Below are 19,016 nucleotides of genomic sequence, written 5' to 3' on the forward strand. Positions count from 1 at the left end.
GACAAGTAAGCATGTGGGCAATAAGGGCATGGGAGCATCCCTCATGCTCGCCACAGACTAGCCAACTGCACCTGCAGCGATGGAAAAGGCCTTGCAGGTTGGCTGTCTTCCACTCAGTGACCTCTCTCTACATACCAGTATTTACTGCCTAACTCCATAAACCAGCATTGAGCAATTCTGGAAGACCCAAGCCTTGCCCTTCTTAGCCACCACACAGGCTGGCTCTAAGCTCTAGACAAGCAGCCAAAAGGTTTGTGTTCACCTTGCTCCACAGGATGTAGCTCATGCCTATACTATAAACCTGCTCACCAGGTGTTGGTGGCGCACGCCTTTAATCCCAGCACTCGGGAGGCAGAGGCAGGCGGATCTCTGTGAGTTTGAGTCCAGCCTGGTCTACAGAGCTAGTTCCAGGACAGCCTCCAAAAAATAATACAGAGAAACTCTGTCTCAACCCCCCCCAAAAAACTGCTCAAAAGTCCATGGCTTGGGGCATAGACCTTAGGCAGGAACCTAAGTCTGTCCAACACCCAGATTTTGCCCCTCTCGGATGCTGAACCAGCAAGGAGCTGAACATGGAGGCCTAGGTCCCTAGAAATTACTTCCCCTCTGCATCTCTGAAGTACAGCAGTAACCCTGGCCCAGCCTCTGTCACATTGTGGTTTTACTAAGTGACTGTGTTGTCAGACTGCCTTCTAAATAGCGATGTATATATACCCACAGATTTGTGCTGCCCTCAGCCTTGGCCACGGACTCATCACAATGGGTCAAAGTGCTAACATTAAGTGACTATTGAGTGCTCCATCCCAAGCTCAAGGCTCAGAACCCATCTCAGAAGAGAGGCAGAAAGACTGCAAGAGCCAAGGTGTGGAGAGGAGTGCTGTGGACATAGCATGGTCGCTGCACTCACAAACTCACTGTAGCTATGGTTACCTACAGAAGACTCATCAACAAAACCAGCAGTTGACATTCAACAGAAGGTACCAATTGGCTCTGGTGGGTTTCCAAAGCAACAACAAAACCAGACCAGAAGGTGGCAAGAGGGTGCTTAGGGGATATACAAAGGGGTACCGGGATGGATATGATCAAGACACATTATTTATATGTATGAAGTTGTCCATAAATAAAAGGTAATCCTTCCTTTAAAAGATATGATTTATCGTAACGTTTAAAAATAATGAATGGAAGGTATGAGTTTGCTTGACTTTAATTCAGGGTGGTATAGGGACCACAGGAATTGGCCATATGGGAGCTGGGTTGGAGAAATCCTGGGAAGCTGATGAACCAGGGCAGCAGGAATGATGAGGAGGAAGGCACAGGGTACCCACTGACAGCAGAGAAGTGAGCCCCACGCTCCCCTGACCATATGAAGAAGAGGAAGACCAAGTGGACAGCCACGGCACTGCATCACAGAATAAAGGGGGAAACACTACTTAAACCAGTACATACAGCCAATGTACAAAACGAGTTAGGAATCACAGATGAGCTGGGCATGTCTTTAATACCAGCACTTGAGAGGCGGGGGCAGGAGATCAGAAGTTCAAGATGACCCTTAGCTACAGAGTGAGTTCCAGGCCAGCCTGGACTACAGTGAGACCCTACAAGAAACAAAAAACAGAAAGGAATCAGAGTTGAGCAAAGGTCCATCCAGGACCTCACGAACAGCCATTTCAGCAGGGGGAGGAGGACAGGCAAGCTTCTGCACCCTCTTTACAGCCCCCAAGCAGTGACTTTGGCCTTCACTTAGCCAAAAACAAGCTGGTAGCCTTACCAAGCAATTTCCACCTGCTGGATTCTGCTTGAGACGAGCCTGCCCCAGGTCCTGCTCACTGACTGACTGAGAGGAGACACCAGAAGATCAAAGCAGAGCAGAGTGTGTGATGTAGGCTGCCAAATGCAGGGTATTGCAGAAACCTTGGCAAACATCTTTCTGGATAACCAAAGGAGTAAGCTTGGAGACTCACAGTTTTGTTTAAAATGTAGAACCTAGAATTAAAATGTACCACATGTCACTTCATTTTCCAAAATATATTTTCTCTATATTTGCCTGACTTTCATGGCAGTGAGATCATTTTGGCCTGAGACTCGTCTTACATAAATGAACATATGAGCCCCCAAATGGCATTTTAGGAGCTTTGAGACAAATGTTTGAAAGTGTCATGTCTAAACTGCCATGCTGTTCAGCTTTGAACAGTGCCACTCTGTGTCTAGTGCAGTAGTTTGTGCTTTGGGAAAGACAGGGCTGGAGGTAGAGAAAGAAAGAGGGACCCTTGCTGCCAGCCAGGGCATGACGAGGCGGTGAGGAAAGCCCAGGCAAAGAAAGAACATGACTCAGAGAGACATCCTGAGACAGAAGGACACACTGCACATGGCCACCGCATACATGAACACACACGCATATACACAAATAATTTCAAATTTAAAAACATTCTAAATGACAAATGTTCAAACCAAGAGCTCTAATAGCCAATTGTTGCACACATCAATTATCCCCGAGAACAGTTCCAAGATCCCAGGGAATGCCAGAACCTGCAAACCCCACTAAATCCTGCGTTTTCCTATACATACCTATAATGAAGTTTAATTTATAAATTAGGCACACTGAGAGACTGCCAAAAAAAGCACAATAATTTGGAACCTATGAACAACTCATGTAATGTTGACAAAAATTCATGAATTTTCCATTTAATACTTTTGGTGGGTAGCCTAAGCTGCAGAAACTAAGATTGCTTTTAAAGGAGGATTGCTACAGTCAGAATTTAAGGGGGGGAAGAGGGGTAAGTTGGGTAGGTGTGGTGGTACACACCTGTAATTGCAGCACTCAGGAGTTTGAGGATTTCAAGTTCAAGGACAGCGTGGCAAGAATGATTTAAACACATACTAAATATAAAAAATGTGGGGGGAAGACTATAAAAGAAATAGCTGTAACCCCCAAATTGAAGGTGCTTAAGCTGATAAATAGATCTTTTTGTTACAGGGGCTGGAGAAATGGTTCAGTGGTAAAGAGCACTGGCTGCTCTTCCAGAGGTCCCAAGTTCTGTTCTCGGCACCCACAGGTGGCTCACAACTGCCTATAACTCCAGCTCTAGGGGATCCAACACGCTTTCCTGTATTCTATAGGAACCCACATGCATCTTCACACATACATACATACATACAATTTCAAAAAATTAAATCATACCAATTTTTGTTATAGAATATAGGGCATTGTGGGTAGAGAGGAGATGTTTAACACTCGGAGAAGAAACAGGCATGGGAGTCAGAAGAGCACCTGACACCTGATGCTGTGGAAAGCTAGAAAGTGAAGCAAAATGATTTCACAGTTCTACTCCAAAGTATTTGCAACTTGGAATTTTTTATCCGATGTCAATCATAGCTGAAAGTAGAAAAGTGACATTTTCTGGGATGCACAGGAAAGGGCCCAGGTCCTGGGAAGAGAGGTGGGAACCCAACCAGCTGGGACCCAACATAGAGTGGCCTCCCTAGGAAAAGCAAGGCTGGAGAGAAGCTCCCACAAGGGGAACTCAAGGTCAACACCAGGGGCAACTGAATGTTCTGGATAATAATTGGTCACAGAAAATAAAGCAAGCCAAAAGTGATAGAGTGAAAATACGCACATTCATACAATAAGGACATCTGTTCAACTATATTCATAGCAGCATTGTTTGTAATAGCCAGAACCTGGAAACAACCTAGATGCCTCTCAACTGAAGAATGGATGGAGAAAATGTGGTACATTTACACAACGGAGTACCACTCAGCGGTAAAAATACAATGGAATCTTGAAATTCACAGGCAATGGATGGAACTGGAAGAAACTATCCTGAGTGAGGTAACCCAGCCACAAAAAGACAAACATGGTATGTACTCACTTATATATGGACTTTAGACATAGAGAAAAGGAGTGCCAGCCTACAATCCACACCTCCAAAGAAGCTAGGAAACAAGGAGGACCCTTAGAGAGACATACAGTGTAGGGAGAGATCTAACTAGGTACCTGTGGCACTGACCATGCTCCTTTGAGCATGGCCACAGGTGCATACGGGGCATGTGGGTTACAGGCCTAAGGGAGACAGGGCTGGGAACTCTTGGGGTTCTGGGCGGGTATCGGAGAGCAGCAGAGACTGGATGCCGGGAGCACTGACCCTGGGTTATCGGTTTTCTCATGTAAGTGATTTCTCCCCAATAAAAATAACCTACAACAACACCCCTAGCCCATGAATGGTAATCTTCATCCTATAATTCAGAGTCCCTGGTGAAGGGGAAAGGAATAAGACCTCCTGAGCTAATGGGGGGGGTTAGGAGATAGAGAAGGGGAGAAGGGAGAGGAGGACATGAGGGAGCAGGAAGGTTAAGTCAGGAGAAGAATAGAGGAGAGCAAGAAAAGAGATACCTTAGCAGAGGGAGCCATTATAGGTTTAAAGAGAAATCTGGCACTAGGGAAATCTCCAGGAATCCACAAGGATGACCCCGAATAAGAATCTAAGCAATAGTGGAGGAGGCTACCTTAAATGTCCTTCCCTATAATGAGATTGATCATCCTAGAGTCTTCATCCAATAGCTGATGGAAGCAGAAGCAGACACCCACAGCTAAACACTAAGCCGAACTCCTGGGGAATCTAGTTGTAGAGAGGGAGGAGTGATGACCAAAGGGTCAAGACCATCCTGGTGAAACCCACAGAAACAGCTGACCTGAACAAGGGGGAGATCATGGTCTCCAGACTGACAGCTGGGAAACCAGGGTAGGACCGACCAGGATCCCTGAATGTGGGTGTCAGTTAGGAAACCTGGGTAGTCTATGGGGCCTCTGGTAGTGGTATCCCTAGTGTACGAAAGGACTTTGAGAGCCTGTTTCCTATAGAGGGATACTCTCTCAGTCTAGACACAGGGGGAGGGCCTAGGCCCTGCCTCAAATGTGACAGACTTTGATGATTCCCCCATGGAAGGCCTCACCCTCCCTGGGGAGCAGAAGAGGGATGGGATGGGGGGGTTTCTGGGGAGCATCAGAGAATGGGAGGGGGAGGGAGCTGGGATTGATATGTAAAATAAGATTGTTTCTAATTTAAATAAAAGCCTAGGAGGAAAAATAAATAAAAATGAATTGACGGTGTGTAGTGGTGCAAATGGTGGCCTCCAGACATGTGTTCTCACCAAGACCTAAGAACCTGTGAATGAGGCCTCATTGGAAAAGTGTCTTTGCAAACGCATACCTAAGGACACCCAGGTGAGATCATCAGGGTTATAAAGTTGGCTGTATCTACAGTGCTGTTTTGCTAAGACAGAGCAGGGCCATGTGAAGACAGAGGTAGAAACTAGAACACCGATCAGCCACTCCTAAGGACACCTGGGCCTCCAGAAACTGGAGAACAGGATGGAGTATCTTCTAGGGACTTGGAGGGACAGTGACTCTGAGATACTTTTGATTCCGGACTTCTGTCTTTCAGAACTATGGGAAAATAAATTTCTGTTGTTTTAAGCTTCGTGGTTGTAGCAGTAGGTTAAGGCAGCCCCAGAGACCTAACACACAGAGTACATTTGGTTTCAAGATAATAAACAAGGAAATAAACAGAGTATATAACTTGGATCAAAATGGGCATTTATGTATGTGTTACTTCTTTTCATATAATTTTAAAAGGACAGATGACATGGGGGGGTCTCAACGTCTGTAGCACACATCTAGCATGAATAAGAAGTAAGCTAGCATTGTCTGTGTTGGATTCACTGCTGAGGTAGACAGACCATCAGGGAACAAGAAAACCAAGTGGCAGAGAACAGAGGAAGATTATAAACAATTCAAGAGAAAAGAAATAGAAGAGGCAATAAAAATATGAGAAAAATCCTCAATGGTTATAAAAACAAATTGAAAGAAAAGGAATATACACTTTCATCTATAACACAGCAGAAATTTAAAAGATTATGGCTACCCATTATTTTCCAAGATACTGGTAATCAATAACTCTTACCTACCACTAGTGTGAGTTCAGAACAATCTAATTGGGAGGCAGCGTGACAGAGGCAGGCAAAATTTAAAGGACACTTGCTCTCTCCTGTGAATTCTACTAATGACTTGCTCCTGCAGAAACAATTCCCACATCCTAACAGGATCATCAGCCACGTCTGTAATGGTTCAAGACTGGGGAAATCTAAACTACAGCGATAGGACTTTAAACTCAAGGCACCTTTAAGTCAGTAATAGGGAATGTTATACAGTATATATGTTCATATATGCATGTAACAACAATTAATGAAAAGAGGATGAATTTGAAAGTGAGTGAGGTGTGTAGGGGAGGGTTTGGAGGAAAAAAATAAAAGAAAGTATTTTTTTATAGTGACTAAAATTCCATAAGAACAGAAGAACGCCCACCAGGTGACTCTCAGCAGGAGCAGGAGAGTAGCACACTGCAGTCCTGTGTGTACTCAACACATGCACACATGCATTAAGTGCTCATCTCCTCCTGGGCCACAGGAGTGAAAGCATGGAGCAGGAAGGAAAGTTCGCTCTTCCTTTTACAGGTGTCAGGATTTAAGGGTTTCATAACATAAAAAGAAGGAAGATTCCTTCCCTGCTTTCTTTTGTCTTTTCCTCCCTTCCTTCCTTTTTTGAGACAGGGTCTTAACTCTGTAGCCCAGGCTAACCTTGAACTCATGCCAATCCTCCTGCCTCAGCTTCCTGAATTCATAGATGTGAGGCCATACCTGACTTGTTTTACCTTTAAAATTCAAATAAGAGAGAAACATAGTACAAAAACTTTTATCATGTTTTTTTTAATTTTCAAATGTTAGGGTTTTGTGTGTATATGTGTTTTTTAAGATTTATTTATTATGCATACAGTATTCTGTATGCATGTATGTCTGTAGGACAGAAGAGGGCACCAGATCTCATTACAGATGGTTGTGAGCCACCATGTGGTTGCTGGGAATTAAACTCAGGACCCCTGGAAGAGCAGTCAGTGCTCTTAACCTCTGAGCCATCTCTCTAGCCCCATGTGTATGTGGGTTTTATCTGCATGTATGTCTGTGTACCACATGTGTGCCTGGTGCCAGAAGAGGATATCAAAGCAGCCAATTCTCCAGCCCCATGCATATGTATGTTTGTACGTATGTATGTATGTATGTATATGTGTGTATATGTATAGAGATATGTGTATGTGTGTATGTAGATATATATATATGTATTTATATGTATGTATATGTATATATACATTAAGTGTCGCTAGTCTGGAGAGTGGCTAAGAGCTTCTACTGTTCTTACAGAGAATCCAGATTCAGTTCCCAGAACCCACATGGCAGTTCCCAACCATCTGTAACTCCAGTTCCAGGGGATCTGATTGATTCCCTGTAACATAAAAAAAAATAAAAGACCCAGAGACTGAAATTGGTGTTCAAAAGCTTCAATCAAGCTGAATATCAGAAAAGCAAAGCAGCCAGCCACTAGCTTCTTACCTTTACCTCAGGCTGAAAGGGATGATCCAAGCCTCAAACTGCTGCCTCTCCTTAGTGTGACTGGAGAACTAACACCTCTCTTTTCAGTGTGGCTGGAGAATGAATGTCTTTATTGAGACCTTGCTTCTGTCTTATATACTTCCCAATGTTGGAATTAAAAGTGTGAACTATAATTCTCTTTTAGACTGATTCACTCTTGTGTAGATCTGGGTGGCCTTGGACTCACAGAGATTCCCACCCCCTCTGGTTTTTCGAGACAGGGTTCCTCTGTGTAGCTTTGGAAGCTGTCCTGGAACTCTGTAGACCAGGCTGGCCTCAAACTCACAGAGATCCGCCTGCCTCTGCCTCCAGAGTGCTGGATTAAAGGTGTGCAACACCACTTCCCAGCTTCTGGCTTCTGGGATTAAAGATGTGTGCCTGGCTTCTATGGCCTGTGGCTGACTTTGCTTTCTGAAACCTCAGGCAAGTTTTAATAAATCATAAATAATATATCACTACAATTCCCTTTTTTGGCCTCCTTGGGCACCAGGCATGTTCATAGTTTATATACACACATGCAGGTAACACATACATGCACACATACAGACACACACACACACAAATAAATAAATAAATAAATCTTAAAGAAATATATCTTTTTCCCCTTAATACTTGAAGTCATTCTGCTAAATCCATACTAAAGGTTTACAGCCTGGTTTCAGTGTGGGTTTTAACTGCAGAGAAAACAGTCTGATAAACCAATGATGCCAAAAGCAGATACTAGAAGGGCCAGTTGTTATGGGAATTATTGAAAATAAATGTCAGCTCATACTACATCCCTCTAAAGTACTGACCAGAAGGAAGAGCAAGCATTTGGAGTCACTTAGAAGAGCAGCCAAGAATGTCTCCAGTCAAGGAGGAAAACACATGAATCTAGTGAAGCTCGAGGCAGCCAGCAGCACTGCCCTGCCAATCAACCATAGTCTCCTAGCAACTGTGTCAGTGGAGGGGAGGGCCCCTGGGAGTCAGGGACTGGGTAGACTTTTCTCCCTTGGTTGACAGTTTGGCGGCCACAGGCCGGTCCAGTCTGTCTCCCCAGTGTGAGAGCCACTGGGCAGGATGGCGCAAAGTAGGAAAACAACACAACTTCCCTCCCACACAGAAGCCCCAGGCAGGGCAGCAGCACTTCAGGTGAGCCAGGCTGACCACCAGGCCCTTGGCATGGAGTGAGTACTGAGGATCCCTACTGTATAGGAGTCAGCCCTTAAGTCGGGGTGGGGGTGGGGCTTCTGGATTTAAGTGGGGAACATCCAGGAAATCAGAGGATACACAGTTTCTGACATTGGAATTACAACATCTGAAGAAACAGTACCATACACCAACTCAACTCTCAACAGTCTACAACCAACAACATTTAAAAAGGCAAGAGTGGGGGCTGGAGAGATGGCTCAGCAGTTAAGAGCACTGGCTGGTCTTCCACAGGACCTGAGTTCGATTCCTGGAAGCCATGTCAAGCGGTTTACAACTATGTACAACTCTGTATCTAAGGATTCTGATAGCAGAAGGCACCTGAACACCCATGACATACACACAAACAAGACACACATACACTCACATAAATACAAATAAAATCTAGAAATACATCAAAAATAAAAGTATAATGGCACCGACATCTTAAGTTTGCTTGTTGTTTGTAAAGGTAAGAACACAAAGCAAGGGTGACGACCTCAAAGGGAGTAGACAAGCATGCCACACAAAAACAGGCCTCTGCCCACCCCGGACAGGCGCCACTGCAACATCATGTCTGGTTTCACACCCTAGCTCTGCCATGCATTCGCACAAACCACAGCCTCTTGCTTTGTCTGTAAAGTGGGTATCAGTGCTCCCATCTCAAGAGGCTCTGGTACCAACCAAGTAAGGCAAGCTGTGGCAGATACTTGGGGAAGTGCCCAGCACGGCAGGTGCTTGAACACTTTCCCATCACCGCTATTACAGGCTCCTGTCTGGGCTCCATCTCCCCCTCTCTTTAAAGCCTGGTCTCCATTGCCATATAAACACAGAGTTTCTGGAGTGTGTCAGGCCTATCTACAGGTGTGCATTCCAAGGACAGGCAGAGTTGACCTTGACACTAAAATAACACAAATCAGAAAGTGGCAAAGTTATTCAGAGCCCTGGGATGTAGGATTCCCACTGCTAGGCTCCCAGGAGGCTGAGGAAACCTTGGGCTAGTTTAAACCTGTGGTTCTCCACCTTCTAATGCTGTGACTCTCTAATACAGTTCCCTAACCACAAGATTATTTTCATTGCTACTTCATAACTGTAATTTTGCTACTGTTATGAATCATATGTAAATATCTGTGGTTTTCCCATGGTCATAGATGACCTCTGTGAAACCCAAAGGGATCTCAACCTACAGGTAGGGAACAGCTAGACTAGTCGGTGATGGGTTCATTGAATAGTTAAAATATTCAATGGGCATTGTGATGCACACCTTCAGTCCCAGTACTTGGGGCACAGAGGCAGGCAAAGCTCTGTGATTTAGAGGCCAGCCTGGTCTACAAAGTGAGTTCCAGGACAGCCAGAACTACAGAGAAGCCCTGTCTCGATGAAAGAAAATAAGAGAAGAAAAAGACTTACCACTTACATCATCCCAAAGAGTGAGAAACTATACCTGGCCACCTGATTATTTTTAAGCTTAAGTAAAGAGCGCACATTGTATTTTGAAAAATAACTTAGCAAATATAAAACAACAGCTAATCAAACATTTTGGTTGCTAATCGTCAACATTTGTTGTAGTTTGCTTGTTTTTCAAGACAAGGTCCTCATTTTGTTCAAAATCGTCCTGCCTCAACTTCCCAAATATTTACAGGTAGGTGCCACCATGCCCAGAAACATATATTTACATCAAGTTCTTAACATAAAGAAAACTGGCAGATAACCTCAAAGCCTGTCTTCCTCTCTATCCCCACATTTCTTTCTTGTTCTGTGTCCCAGTCATTGCTATGGGTTTGGTCTCTGCCCATCTGCTTGTGCTTTTGTTTGGTGGAAGTTGTGTTAGCTACATTTTTTGTAATTTTTTTATAGAAAGAAACAAAAGAGAATCATGGAAAATACATGAAGTAAAAGTGCGTGCATGCGTGCCTCTGTGTGTGTGCGTGTGCGTGTGCGTGTGTGTGTGTGTGTTGAGGGGCTTGTGGGCCCAGGGAGCTGAACCAAAGCTGTGCACCTGATGAAGCCCAGCCCACCCGAATGGTAGGTATAGCCTGTAGGAAGGGAAGATACCTCACAAATTATACCCATCAACATCTACAAAACACTCCAAAGGCCTACCTGGGTCCAGATGGGTGAAAGAACCCACCACGAAATCCAGGGTCGAGACAGCCAATAGGAACAGCAGCAGCAGTTGGAGGCGGATTATCCACTTGACACCAGCTAGGTTGATGCCCAGCAAAGCCAGAAGCACAGCAACTGAAATTCCTCGCACAGCCCAGATATTCCCAAGGCCCAGCAGATCTGAGATGGACTCCGCGAAGCCGGTGATGTACATGGCACCTGCAACACACTGCCAGGCAATTCCCGGCAGGAAGAGCCAGCCAGCAACAGAGACACATCAGCTGCAGACCTGTGCGCTCTCTCTCTCTCTCTCTCTCTCTCTCTCTCTCTCTCTCTCTCTCTCTCTCTCTCTCTCTCTCTCTCTCTCTCTCTCTCTCTCTCTCTCTCTCTCTCTCTCTCTCACACACACACACACACACACTCTCTCTCCACCAGCACTGTGGTTCTCAACCTGGGAGTCAGCACCAGGTCAAACCTGCTCTTCCACAGGGGAGCCTGCCTCGGGGCCCCATTTCTGCTCATCTACATATTGAGCAAGAGAGGAATGAGCTGCCAGTGGTCACCAAGGCAAAAAGATTATGGGACAGTGGGTCAAAAGGTCTTTGGCTTTCTCTGCCTGCATTATTCATTAAGTAAATCTCTACAACAAACCCATGCACGAAGAGGCCTGTCCTCAGGGCCACAGCAGCACTCTCCCAGACATCTGAACGCCATTTCTTTAGTGTGTGTGTGTGTGTGTGTGTGTGTGTGTGTGTGTGTGTGTGTGTAAATCCAGCTCTTTTCTGAAGCAGACTCTCCCAGTGGCCTAGGACTGGCCAGGAATGCCCGGCTGATGACTGCAGCCCATGAATCCTCTTATCTTCACCTCTCTAGTATGTGCCGCCACACCTTGTTTGTTTTTCACACTGGCTCTGGGGATCAAATGCATACCCCCAGGCTTACAAACAGGCATTTTACTGAATAAACAATTTCTCCAGGCTTATAAATCCTGCCATTTGGTTTGGTTTGTATCAGTTGGCTTTGGTTCTTTAAGACAGGGTCTAACATTGTAGACCAGACTGACCTGAATCTCACTATATATCCCAAATTAGATTCAAACTCACAGTAAGCCTTCTGCTTCAGCCTCCTGACTGCTGAACTTACAGACACGAGCCACAATCCCTGGCAGTATTATTCTTTTACTTATCTAGCTGCCAGGCATGGTGGCACATAGCTGTAATCCCAATACTCAGGAGGCAAAAGCAGGAGGATCAATGAAAACTACAGTCAGTCTAATCTACATAGGTCAACCAGTATGAGCCTGTCTTAAATAAATAAAATGTAGAGCTAGAAGCTGGGCAGTGGTGGCACATACCTTTAATCCCAACACTGGGGAGACAGAGGCAGTCAGATCTCTATGAGTTCAAGGCCAGCCTAGTTCACAAAGCTCCACAGAGAAACCCTGTCTCAAAAAAATAGAACTAGAATAAAAAAGAGTGGGTGGCACATCTTTTCAATGTGATGTGTAACAAAGGGACCCACAGGCTATCCAGGGGAAGTCAGGGTCTGGTTCATTATTCACTGTTGATTAAAGTAGCATTAAATATCCCAGACTGAGTAAAGTTACACGTTAATTTATATTGCTTTCTGCCAGTCTATAGTAGATACAGAAATAACTTATGTCTGGTGACCAGATAGTCTGAAGGATTATGATTTGCAGTCCTATAAAACTTGAGGTGGATAGTTGGATTGTCCAGCCCAGCAAACTTGTCTTTCCATTTACTGACTAAAGTGCCTAACTGTGGAGGTACAGATTTGTTCTGTCTGTCTGGCCTCCACACCTCCCTCCTCAGTGTTCCTAAATATCTTACTAGTAGGCTGCACTCACCCATATACCAGAGTCATGATTTTACATTTTATAGAAATATTTAAAAGGCAGGCCCATATCAGTAGTCAAGGATGACATGAGTTGGGTGTGGTGGTGCACACTGTAATCCCAACACTTGATTGAGACACTAAGACAGAGGCAGGTGGGTCTCTGAGTCCAAGGCCATTCTGGTCTACAAAGCCACACAGTGAGACCCTGTCTTTAAAAAATGTCACGTGTGGGCCAGCAAGATGGCTCAATCAGGTGAAGGCACTCGTCACCAAGCCTAGTGACCTGAGTTTGAGTTCCAGGACTCACAGGGTTGAAGGAGAGAGCCGACTCCTACAAGTTGTTCTTTGACCTCCACATACATACAGTATGCACGTATACATAAACAAACACATACATATACATATACAATACACACATATGCGCACATCCATCCAACTGCATACAATGATACACACATGCACAATGTAATAAAATGTTGGTGGCATGAGCATCACTTTGCATAATCATTGACCTTGATCCCCTTTCTTTTTAGCTTGGTCCCTTTACTCAGATTCTATTGTCTCCTATAGCAAGAATACAAACACCCTTTAAAAAAAAACAAAATACTTGGGCTGGGAAGATAGCTCAGCGGATAAAGCATTCGCTGCACAAGCCTAAAGGCCAGAGTTCAGATGCCCAGAACCCGTGGAAAAAGCTGGTCAGGTGTGGTGGCCGATAGTAACTCTAGCATTCCACTTGGAGGCACACAAAGGGATTCCCTGGCTGGAAATAGCCAGTTCTGAATTCAGCAAGAAATCCTGCCTCAATAAATAAAGAGTAACCAAGGAAAATGTCAATGTCTACTTCAGGCCTCCATAGCATGCATATATACATGCACATACACACACATGCACTATAACCATGTGAACACATAATCAGGCAAGTGAACACACCAGGTACAGATTTTAAAACCTCAATGTTTGTTTCACCTCTTCAGTGCCCTCCATTTGTTAAGCATGATATGAGCCTTCAGTGCCTACTGTGGGATGTAACTTTCATAGTCAAGTGCCCTTACCTGTGACCACTACTACCTCATCACCCTCTAATGCAGATAAACCTGGCTGGGCAAAGTCTGGTTGACTTGGCCAACTTCTGACAACACAGCACAATGTTAAAAGTAAGCTGCTCTTCCAAGGTGAACACAGAAAGGCCTAAGCACTCTCTCCTGGCCAGGGTTCAGTGAATGCACATGCAAATTCCAAAAGGGGATTTACTGGGTTGGCTAGCACAGTCAGAGGCTGGGTGGTCCCACATGGTCATTTACAAGCTGGAAATCCAGATAAGCAAATGGCTGCTAAATCCAAGAGATGAAAACCTCAGGACAAGAGGGACAAAGACACAGTACCAGCCTGGAGCCAAGGGTATGGAAGCTCCCTGGGTGTCACTGGAGTGGGTCTGCATTGAAAGGCTGCCAAAGCCAGAGTCTGATGGTAATGGGTGGTGGTAGAGCCTGTGTGCACCTGCTGAGGGCCACCACCATCCGCTCTGACTTCCTCCTCTGTGTTTTCCCATCCGACCCCCGGCTTACTGGACTGTGGTGTCTGAAGTCAGGACAGCTCTTCATCCTCACAGACACAGCAAGAAATAGGCTTCACTAAGTTGAGAGTCAAGGTTAACTATCAAGCTAGGGATGAGGGCACTTGTCTAAGCACTAAGAAGGCAGAGGCAGGAGGATTGGGAATTCAAGACTAGCTTGTTTTACTTGGCAACATTCAGATAGACTAGGCTGTACAGTAAGATCCTGAGTGGGGGAGGGGAGAGGCACCACACCATTAGAGTTACTGTATTGCTTTTACATTTCTAGCATGCAGACTCGCCCATCACCGTGGAGCTGGAATAGCTGGGTACAAAAGTGAACCCATCTCCAGGGACGAGGGGCCTGTGCATGGGCAGGAAACTATAGTCCCTTCTGGCTCAGAACTCAAGGCCTTAGCCCACATCCGGCTTGAGACAGCGACACAGAGTGGGCGGGTCTGAACCCCAAGTCTTCCTGAGCAAGCCAGCTGCCCTAAGGCATCCAGGCTGGAACACGCTCTTCCTTGAAAAGCATTACTGAGTCTCTGTAAACATTCCCAGAGCTCATTATAGTTGGATAGTGTTTTCATTTCCTTCTAACACAATCAGGGACTTTTCCTTCTCTTTACCATTCTCAACACAGGAACATCTATAACTCCCTGCCACACAAGGTGGGAGGTGCTCACCATTGTAAAGAGAGGAAGAGGCGTATTCTCAGAACACCTCCATCCGGGGTCTTTGCTTCGGTGAGTCAGGTGTTCAGGACACCTCAGTAGAAGACAGTCACGCCCCTCCACTCTCTCTCCTTCAGGCACAAATCCTAACTTAGTATGGATGGTGGCCGTGCTCACTCCCACAGTGAAAACTCCAGGCCTCTGTCTACTCTAAAAAAGCTTTCTGATCCTCCGCTCTTGCCATAGGGAGCCCAGCACAAAGTGGCCATGACAGATAATTTTACCATCATTCACAGGCTGAAAGCCAGACATTTTCATATCCCAGTAAGCTGCCAAAAGAGGCCCCTCAGATGAGGGGCATGACAGGGAGGAAGGAGAGTTTCTAGCTGCAGTCCAGTCCTCTGACCATGGATCTGGTCCCAAAGGGTAGAGCGGCTAGCCAGGCCTCAGAAGTGATTGTGTACAAGACATGGCAAGGCTTTTTTTTAATGTTTATTTTTTCATGTAGGACTTCTATTTTACTGATTTTTATTTTACATGCATGGGCACTTTGCTTACATGTATGTCTGTGCACCACTTGGGTAACTGACGCCCAGAAGGAAGTCAGATCCCCTGACACTGGTGTCACAGGTGATTGTGGACCATCCAATGGGCACTGGGGATTGAACCTGGGTCTTCGGGAGAATAGTTGGTGCTCTTTCTTAATTGGTGAGTCATCCCTCCAGAACCCACGGCAAGATTTTAAAGTCATGATTCTAATCAGGCATACAGGCCTGTAATTCTAGCATTTAAGAGGCAGAAGCTCACCATGGGGGTCAAGGTCATCCTAGGATGCAGAGGGGGAAAAAGACACGTAGTTGGGTGGGTAAGTAAAGAGAGGTGTATTAGGAAGTTGGGGTGTGTCCGAATATGCTCAACACACATTGTATGAAGTTCTCAAAGAACTAATAATAGCAGTTTTAAAATATAGGGGCTGGAGATGGCTCAGTGACGAATAGCAATATATTACACAATACAGAGAACACCAACCACCTGCTAGGTCCAGCTCCAGGAATCCAAGCCCCTGTACTGGCTTCCATGGCACTGCCCTCATCTGCACAACCCCTCAACACCACCACTCACACATAATTAAAAATAAAAATAATGCCAGGTGATGGTGGCCCACACCTTTAATCCCAGAACTCAGAAGGTGGAGACAGACAGATCTTTGTAAGTTCAAGACCAGCATGGTCTATACAATGCGTTCCAGGCCAGCCCAGGCTACATAGTAAGACCCTATCTCCAACAGGGTTGGTTGCTTGATAGGTGACATGAAATAAGAAGGCCACAGGAGGTGGAAGGACACAAGCAGGGAAACAGGAAGATGGGGGAGGGACGAATTGACAAAGACAATTTCTCGTGAAAATGTTACAATGAAAACCAAATTCTTTGCAATTTAAGATTAGATGAAAATGTGAATAATTCTTTATCTAGATTGGTCAAGAAGAAACTTTAACAATGTTTAAAGTAAGGAATGATAGAAGTGACAATACAACCAGACATAAACAAAGAGGATTACAAGGGAACAGATAATATGTCAGCACTACAGATAGCCTGGATGAAGCAGACTGATGTGTAAAAAGACATGACCTGCCAACATTACACAAAACAGAATCAGGACACTCCCATGCAGGCAGAGTATGCTAGTAATTGGAATATTTGAGACAATGGCAACCAAGAAAACTAGGATCTGATGGTTGCATTGCTATGTTCCACTTAGCATTTAAAGAGTTAATGCCAACCCTTTATATAAACTTCCAAAGAGTAGAAGGAAACACCCTCCCACCACTACCAGGTGAGCCCTAAAAGCCAGTGTTACCCCACACCAAAGCCAGACAAACCCATCTCACAGGAGCTGCAGATCAGCATTCCTAGAAGTGTGTGCACCAACATCGTCAGCATCCAAGCAAACCAAAGCCAGAAGTCAATATAAGGACTGGAAGGTCAGGCACCGCTGTCAGAGAATCTGCCCAGATGAGCTCAGACAGCAGAGACCCGCCAGCACTGACTACAGGGACCACTGACTGAGGCCTGGGCCCAGAAGTTTCTCACTATGGCTGCCTCCGCTGGGCAAACCTTTGTGAACACTCTTCCTTCCAGTGTTCTCTCCCCATTTGAGATGCCCAACCCTTGTCCTCATCTTCTGTCTGCCCAGGGAGTGGAGAAAGTGAGACTGCAGTCCCTGTGGATCCATGACAGCAGGAAAACACCTCTTGGGGAAGCATAGAAGGCTGTGATGACCACTAGTCAGTCATCCCCAAACGGCTGTCACAGGGGCAATGCATGGTTTGAACTCTTGGGTTTTGTAACATCTATGAAAGTCTTACTTTATTAAGCTTTTTCCTCCTGTGAAAATCCAGCTTCAAAAATGCTCCAACATCTGAAACTTGGAGGCTTTTGTTTCGTTTGCTGTTTCCTGTCATCTGAGGGCTTGGCTTGCTTTGGTTTGGTAGGAGTGTTCTGTTGTTTGGTTTTTTTTGTTTGGTGTGCTTTTGTTTCTTTAGAGACAGGATCTTACTATTTTGCCAAGTCACAAACCCCTTGCTTTAGCCTCTCAGATGGATGCTGGGATTACAGGCATGTCCACCACACCTAACTCCAAAATCTGAAATATTTTAACCCTGCTCGATGTGATGCTCAAAAAAACTTTAGATTTTTGGAGTGTTATGAATTTGGGGGGTTTTAATTGAGGATGCTCAACATATATAGTATTTCTAGATCTTTCTCCAACAGAAGCAACTGCCTTTTCTAAGCAAGCGGTGAGGTACCTCCCATGCACCTGTCCTACATACTCACAAATACATTCTCCACTCACACCCATGCACACAAAAATACACACATACACAATCACATACACATATACACTCACACCCATGCACACACTCAGCTTTGTGTTGTTAAAGAATATGGTGTATTTACTGCTTCAAATGAGAAGTAACAAAGCCCATTTTTTTTATTGTTTTTCAGTTACCTGCCACCGTTTGTTTTTCCATTAAAAACCCTTTTGTTCCAAGCCACACTTACAAAAAGCTACTTCTTAATGTCTGTGTGTTGCCTTCCCAGCATCAAATCCCCATCCCTGTGTCCCAGCTAACTAAGCTTTAGATGAGCTTTGGCATTTCTCCACCTCTGTCTAAGCATCCACATGAGGGCCTGTGGCCTGCTTAAGGCCACCCAAGTCATCAGACCTGTCAGAGCTTTACCTCCATAGGAAAGGGCTGCGTCCAGGAAAGGCCTCTGGCAGAGGCACAATGTCCATCCACAGTGCAAAGTGCAGAGGGCTCCCTGCCCCGCACACCCCTGCCCCGCACACCCCTGCCCCGCACACCCCAGCCCCGCACACCCCAGCCCCGCACACCCCAGCCCCGCACACCCCAGCCCCGCACACCCCAGCCCCGCACACCCCAGCCCCGCACACCCCAGCCCCGCACACCCCTGCCCCGCACACCCCTGCCCCGCACACCCCTGCCCCGCACACCCCTGCCCCGCACACCCCTGCCCCGCACACCCCTGCCCTGCACACCCCTCTTAGAAAGGCAGGAGAAGTGAGACACTGCCCGTCCCTGGCCTGAGCACCCCAGGAATTCATGAGGCGGAGGTAGGAGGAGACAGGAGCTTTGGATTTCAGGCTCTTGACCTAGATTGCTGGTGTGTGCTGAGAGCCCAGTGTGGTCCTCTATCAAGTGGGGTCCTTGTCCCCACCTTTGCCTCCCCCAGGCCAAATTAGGAAGGGGAAAAGGAGACAATGCAAATGAACAGGTAGAGGTGAGCAGTTGACCCATGCTGAAGACTCACCTGCCCAAACACGTACAACAGCCCAACAGTGCCTCCCATCTGCCCACCAAGGACTGAGGAGATCATGGAGTAGACACCACCACTGCCTATGCTGCCACACTCTGCGACGCCAATGCCTGACAGCACGGTGATGAGGGCCACGAGGATGACGAAGGACACCAGGAGCAAGCCCAGGAGCACACCTGTATTTCCCTGTAGCAGAATGGGGAAAGGGTATCAGATTGGGAGACATCTCACTAGAACTGCTCTCAATAGAAGCACTGAGTACCCTGCCCACTGGGTTACCCACTGGGCAGAGGGGCCACAGAGGAACAAGGAGAAAAGAAGTGTGAAGTACCTCCTGG

At 46.0% G+C, this 19,016-nt stretch overlaps 1 protein-coding gene across 3 annotated transcripts in view; it reads right to left on the reverse strand.

Moving 5' to 3' along the window:
* Positions 1-19,016, reverse strand: part of Slc12a8 (solute carrier family 12 member 8) — a 153,524-nt gene that overhangs the window by 109,638 nt on the left and 24,870 nt on the right. For all 3 annotated transcript variants that reach the window (XM_040750885.1, XM_040750886.1, XM_040750887.1), the window contains 2 exons: positions 18,673-18,864; positions 10,750-10,981 (listed from right to left, as the gene is read on the reverse strand). In XM_040750885.1, the coding sequence (XP_040606819.1) occupies positions 10,750-10,981; positions 18,673-18,864 (424 nt within the window). The remainder of the gene's footprint in view (positions 1-10,749; positions 10,982-18,672; positions 18,865-19,016) is intronic.

Source organism: Mesocricetus auratus, unplaced genomic scaffold (assembly GCF_017639785.1).
Source record: "Mesocricetus auratus isolate SY011 unplaced genomic scaffold, BCM_Maur_2.0 Super-Scaffold_100008, whole genome shotgun sequence".
NCBI classification, from domain to species: domain Eukaryota; kingdom Metazoa; phylum Chordata; class Mammalia; order Rodentia; family Cricetidae; genus Mesocricetus; species Mesocricetus auratus.